The 6,162-nt window shown below is 40.1% G+C and overlaps 1 protein-coding gene across 1 annotated transcript in view; it reads right to left on the bottom strand.

Annotated features, from left to right (window-relative positions):
• Positions 1-2,128: 2,128 nt before the first annotated feature.
• LOC141084707 (protein-lysine methyltransferase METTL21E-like) overlaps positions 2,129-6,162 on the bottom strand; it is a 31,447-nt gene continuing 27,413 nt past the window's right edge. The window contains exon 5 of the mRNA XM_073569582.1: positions 2,129-2,777. Within this exon, the coding sequence (XP_073425683.1) occupies positions 2,368-2,777 (410 nt within the window). The 3' untranslated portion in view covers positions 2,129-2,367. The remainder of the gene's footprint in view (positions 2,778-6,162) is intronic.

Here is a 6,162-nt window from a genome sequence, read left to right as displayed (position 1 = left end):
ACCCTACACCTATCCCTTGCTAGGGAGCTGGGTGGTGCAGGCACTGGCCCCACCGCTGTACTAGTACACACTAAGGAAAAAACACAAACAGGGAAATACAACTTAGCTTTACTCTGTTGCATTTGCTCCTGGCAACAGAGTCCACCACCAGCATGCAGCTCTCCTCCTGAATCGCTGCCACTAAGCTCTATCAGAGCTACAAGGAAATCTCCTATGATTTCTTCCACACCAGGGCTAAGACAGAGCTGCAAGGAACGCTCTCCAGCTCCTTCCTCCACCAAGGATGGTTGAAATGAACACTATCACCAACACTGATTGCAACACCTGTGACTCTTTTATAGCAGAGCCAGCAATCACACCTGCATTATAATCTTGTGCACTTAACTAAAGAAACTAGAGTGCAATGACGTTCACCACCACCGGGGGCAAACTTAGAACAAATGACACCACAGTGCAATAATCCTAATGGCCACCGGGGGCAAAAACCAAACTTAAGCACAGCTTAAAAAAAAAAGATTACCTGTGCTTTTTATCAGTCCTGATCCAGCATGGATCATGACAGTGAGCTGATGTTTTCATTTATACTAATTTTGTCTACATATGATGGGGATATACTGTGTGTAGGGACTTTGTGTGTACATCATACTGTGTGGGGGGACATCATATTGCGGGACAGATAGCATACTGTTTGAGGGGCTTTGTGGGGATATTATACTGTATATAGGGGCTTTGTGTGGACATTACATTGTGGGGGGAATCATACTGTATGGGAGAGATATACTGTGTAATTGGCTGTGTGGAGATATCGTACTGTGTGAGGGGCTTTGTTGGACATGATATTTTGCAGGGGTGTAAGAATGTGGACATGCTGCCCGCATTTCCCCCTTGAAGAGACAAGTTTCAGTGTTGTGAAATGTGTTAATTGGTGTAATATGAAATGTTGTGTAAAATGTAATGTCTTAATGATATGCAATATGAATTGTCATGTGCATTAGATATGTGTAGTTTGACTCTAGGAATGGTCAGAGTTAATGTTTGGGACTAGCCCACAGTGGGGGGCATAGTTTTAGGGAAAGCGATTGTTTCCTCCTAGGAAGACCAATAGTGCCTGGAGTGCTTAGTGAGTGGACCTGAAGGTCCAGGGTGAACAGTGTAGCATTCTGGGGTGACCCCAAATGAGAGTAGACTGAAGATAACGGAGAGCTAGATCCAGAGCATAAGTGACAGAGAGACAGAGTGACCTTCCGAAGACAGGTCCTAGGAGAGGATGTCTAGTAACAAGACCCCAAGCTTGCAACAGTGGAAGGTAACGGGCCTAAACAAAATTGAGTATGTGGGACTAATGAAAGGTCCCAAGTGGGAGTTCAAGGGCGCAATAGTGGAAAGAGGACGTGGAATCGCAGAACAAGTAAAGGAGGCTTGTTGATTAGGACTGTAGTGTTAAAGCTGGGTTGTTGTGAAGTAGAGAGAAACAGCGAACATAGAGATCCCTGCAGTATACTACTAAGGAAGAAAACTGTGTGGTAAAGGAAATGTTTATAAGATATATAATTGATATAAACGAGTAAAATAAAATAAAAATATTTTATACCTATTTCTTGTATATAACCCACCCCAAGTTACTGTTCAGTAAAGAGTTTATTGTAAAATGGTGGTCTCCCACATCGAACTGTGAAACATCTGGTCCTGGCAAAACAGCGGTTACCTGCAGCCTGCAAGAGCGCAATGTCCTCGTAGCACACGTCCACACACTCAGCCAGGACCTCCACTTTCATATAACATGCCAGAGCACCACAGACAAGTGCCTTGCCCACGACTACCGCCCCAAGCCACATTACAGGGGTACAACATACTGCTTGGGAGGGTGTGTAGGGCCATACACTGTTTGAAGTGCTGAGTGTTGACATCATGCTGTGTATGTGAGGCTATTTGAAATCATCGTACTTGTTTGGGGGGCAGCGTGGGAACATCATACTGTTTGAGGTGACATAATACTGGAGACAGTAATAAAGAAATAGAGCGGCACTCACCACTGGTATATGAAATTAAGCACTTTATTAAGATCTTCGCATGAGATGAAAAGGATACATGAGGGAGTAATTGAGCAACAGCTGTTTCGCGTAAAATATGCTTCTACCATACAATCTCAACTATGGATTTCTCTAACACAGTAAAATTTAAACAATAAAATTATGAATTTAGTCAGCATTACAGCGCCTTTAGCATACATGCCTTTATTTTGGGGTACAAAATGCTGATGACAGGTTCTCTTTAAGGAAAGTCTGTGGATGACACTGTTAAGTGGGATAGAACTGACATTCATTTTACAACTTATTCATTAATTTCGAATTTATATTAGCACATCCATTATTTCTGGTAGTTGCATCTCCTAGCTTTGTACAGTTTAATGCTCAGACTTGGCAGATCATAGATAACCTTCAAGTAAAATTGTTCTTGAAATTTTTGAATAAATTTATTTTCTAGAAGTGTATTCTCTTTCCTAAATTTCATTGCCCAAAGTATTGTGGTGTTTTCATTACACAAATAATCAAATGTGTCTAGAAGTTCTTCTAGATATGGATGGTTATAAACAACATCGGCTGCAAGAATATAGTCAAACTGTAAAGAGGTCTTTGAAAACTTCTTTTCCAAATTAGTCCCCCACATTAGTTCTTTAACTTGTGGGACATGTTTACTTTTCATTTTGGTATTTCGAAGCATATTGTACTGCAGATTTCCAATCAGCTCCTCCATATCAGTTGCTACAACTTGTGCCCCTAGAACAGGAAAAAAAAAATAAAGAGAATAATGTGAGGAGATGAATTCTAAAATGAATTGATAAATGTCTACAGTGTCTGCAATCTATATTTATTAAAGTGTGATTACCTCTGTCTGGTTGTTGTGATGGATTTTTCATTGTTATTTTAGTTAACCAGAAGCCAACGTGTTAGTTTTCAACATTTGCTGGGCCAAATGTTTTGCATTATTTGTCATGGTTAGTCAAATTTTTCCTACATTTTTTTTGGGGGGGTTAAAACATGGCAAAGACAAACCCAAATTTATCACCAGATATCAGGAAACTTATTATTCCTCCAAAGTTGATCACATTATTAAGAAAAAGTCAGTATCTGATGTCCATAAAAGTGCTGTACAGATTTTGCATGAAATGAATGAAGAATATGAGGTCAAAGTGAGTCGTCAAACTGTGGTCTGACGGCTAAGAACAGTAGAGTTGAATGCACAAGTTCCAGTCAAGAAGCCTTTCATCTCTGCAAAAAAACAGATGGTCCGATTTGAGTTTGCCAAAGAACACAGACTATGGAAAGAGACAGATTGGTCTAAGGCAGTGTTCCCCAACTCCAGTCCTCAAGAGCCACCAACGGTTCATGTTTTCAGGATTTCCTTAGTATGTCCCAGGTGATAATTGCAGTATCTGCACAGGCAATAATTCCATCACCTGGGCAATACTAATGAAATCCTGAAAACATGACTTGTTGGTGGCTCTTGAGGACCGGAGTTGGGGAACACTGGTCTAAGGTGTTGTGATCAGATGAATCTACGTTTAATCTGTTTGGTAGTGAAGACAATTAGAAAACGTAATGATGTAAGGTACCAAACACCTACAGTAAAATATGATGGTGGCAATGTCACGGTTTAGGGCTGCTTTTCTGCATCTGCTGCATCTGCCCTTGGGCCTCTGCATAGAATTGATGGAAATATTTATTCTACCATGTAGAAGGATATACTGGAGAATGTAATGCAGCCACATGGTAAAACCAAAGTAGGCAGGGGATGAAAATTCTAGCAAGAAATGTATCATAAACACACATCCAATTTAGTAAAAAATTGGTTAGCAAAGAAAAATGTTTGCCTGTTGCAATGGCCAAGCCAATCACTGGATTTAAACTGTATAGAGCATCTTTGCGATGAGTTAGGGGGACAAGTTGGGGCACATACTCATTGCAATTAAGAAGAATTGTTTGCAGATTTGCAAATGGAATGGAGCAAGATCTCTCAGGATGTCTTGAATACCGTAGTGGCTCTAATGCCAGTCAGTGTATGCAGTAAGCACCCCTTCTGAGGAAGAAAAAGCCGAAACGTGCATCAAGAGCTCCACTGCTGCAAGTTCTGACAGTGGGTAAATATAATCACTAACATTCAATGTTTGAATCATATTCAGTATGGCCTGTCTAAGTAATCTTATGCCCACCTTTCCCTAAATCTGTCTGCAGACAGATGACTCAGATTTAATGCTATTATAGCTCTAGCTTCAAAATATCTGACTCCTCTGATCTGCAGTACATGATTGGGTTAGTCTCCAGTGTTGCTTAGCATTTTCTTTACACCTTGTGACCTTGCATTTTACCTGTAAAAATTTTTTTCATCATTCATACCAATGTGTATGTATGGAAATGCATTTATAATCGTATATCATTGTAAACTTAGCAACTGGGGCTATACAATATTTTAATATAATTTCTAATAAATGATTTTGTATGTTTGATGCACTCTATACTTGTCAATAGTATTTACCTTCTTGGGCAGTGTGTTTTCTCGTCTTTCGTGTTTTATAGTATGTGTTCTCTTCTTCTCTGTTACCGTGTTTTTATGATATTTATGTACCGTAATAAAGTTAAATAATTTTGTTTATTACTTTGTATTTGGAGGATCTTTTTTACTCTTCATCGGAGTGGTGCAGTAGTTAAAGTAAGAGGTTATGCTACAAAATACTAAGTTATGGCATTGTGAGCAATAAATTACTCGCAAAACTTTTGACTGTCTGTTTTCTTTAATTAAATGACGATACCTATGTCCTAAAGCATTTTGGTTAAAATTAAGGTCTTGCATGATGACAACTTCATGTACCTTCAATTTATCACCAGGAAAATGGTATCACAGCAACCAGACAGAAATAATCACACTTTTAAACAAAATACAAACCTTTTGGTCAATACTGTAGGATGAACTTACACAGAAATCACACCATTGTATTAGCATTTTAATTTTATACTATACTATTATTCAACACCTACAGGAAGCAAAATGATCATAAACCCTGCGGTAACTGGATAAGTAAATAGCAAAAGTGCATTTAAATAAAACAGGGTTCTTAGTAACACTGTTTTTGATCAAAAATAGCATAAAAGCCATCCCACAATCGGCAAGGTGACCCTGATCCCTGGTCAGGATGGTCCTACACTGTCTAATATTTAAAAATTACCATGTGTCAGAGTTGACCTTAGTGTGTGAATAAGGGCAGAAAAAGGACCGGTTCCCGAACTGTGGACATCAGCCTAGGGAAGCTTTTAAATGTAATTTCCAGCTCAAGGAATGGAGGCCATGCCCTGACTTGCACAAAATGCAAAAATACAAAGAAAAAAACACAAAACTTGAGTTTGGTTTAAGTTGGTATACATGCAGCACATAAACACATGGTCTAATATTAAAAACTTAAACCAATCTCAATTTTTGTCTACCCTTGCAGCCTAAGATCCTACAGGATAATGGGGAAGGAGACAGTAGGTTCAGGGGTTGCAGCAGATCTGGTGTCGGTGAGGTGGCAGCAGGGACATTTAACTGTTCTGAAGACATGAGTTTTCAAGTTCCGCTTGAAAGTTTCGAATGTAGGCGATCATTGGATGTGTTAGGCCACAGAAATCTACAGGATGTGGGATACCAGGGAGAAGTCTTGCAGGTGATTGGATGAGGAACGTTCAGCTGTTGAAGATAGAATGAGGTTTTGGGAGGATCAGAGATATAGGGAGATTAGCTCAGAGATATACGGGGGGAGACAGATTATGTACGGCTTTGTAGGTCAGTGTTACTAGCTTGAATTGGATAAGTTGCAGAATTGGGAGACAATAAAAGGATTTGCAGGTAGGAGAAGCTTAGGAGTAGCAAGGACAGGTGTGTATTAGTGAGACAGCAGAGTCACAGGCAGACTGGAGAGGTGTGATGATGCAATGGGGGATGATGAGGTCCTAGACCTCACATGGAGTCAGCCATTAAATTGGCTGCTACTGCGCACCATGGAACCGCCCCTAGTTTTTTCTCTGTCCATGTTGCCTCCTCCTCCTACTCCGTTTCCTCCCCCGTCTCCTAATCTGGTCTGAAAGTGCGGGCATTGTGAACACGCATTTGGTGTTCTCACCCTGCTGCTTA

Source organism: Dendrobates tinctorius, unplaced genomic scaffold (genome assembly GCF_039654945.1).
Source record: "Dendrobates tinctorius isolate UK_male_01 unplaced genomic scaffold, ASM3965494v1 ptg000026l, whole genome shotgun sequence".
In the NCBI taxonomy this organism is placed as follows: domain Eukaryota; kingdom Metazoa; phylum Chordata; class Amphibia; order Anura; family Dendrobatidae; genus Dendrobates; species Dendrobates tinctorius.
The sequence above is the reverse complement of the archived record's forward strand: the minus strand, read 5'-3'. Positions and strand labels throughout refer to the sequence as shown.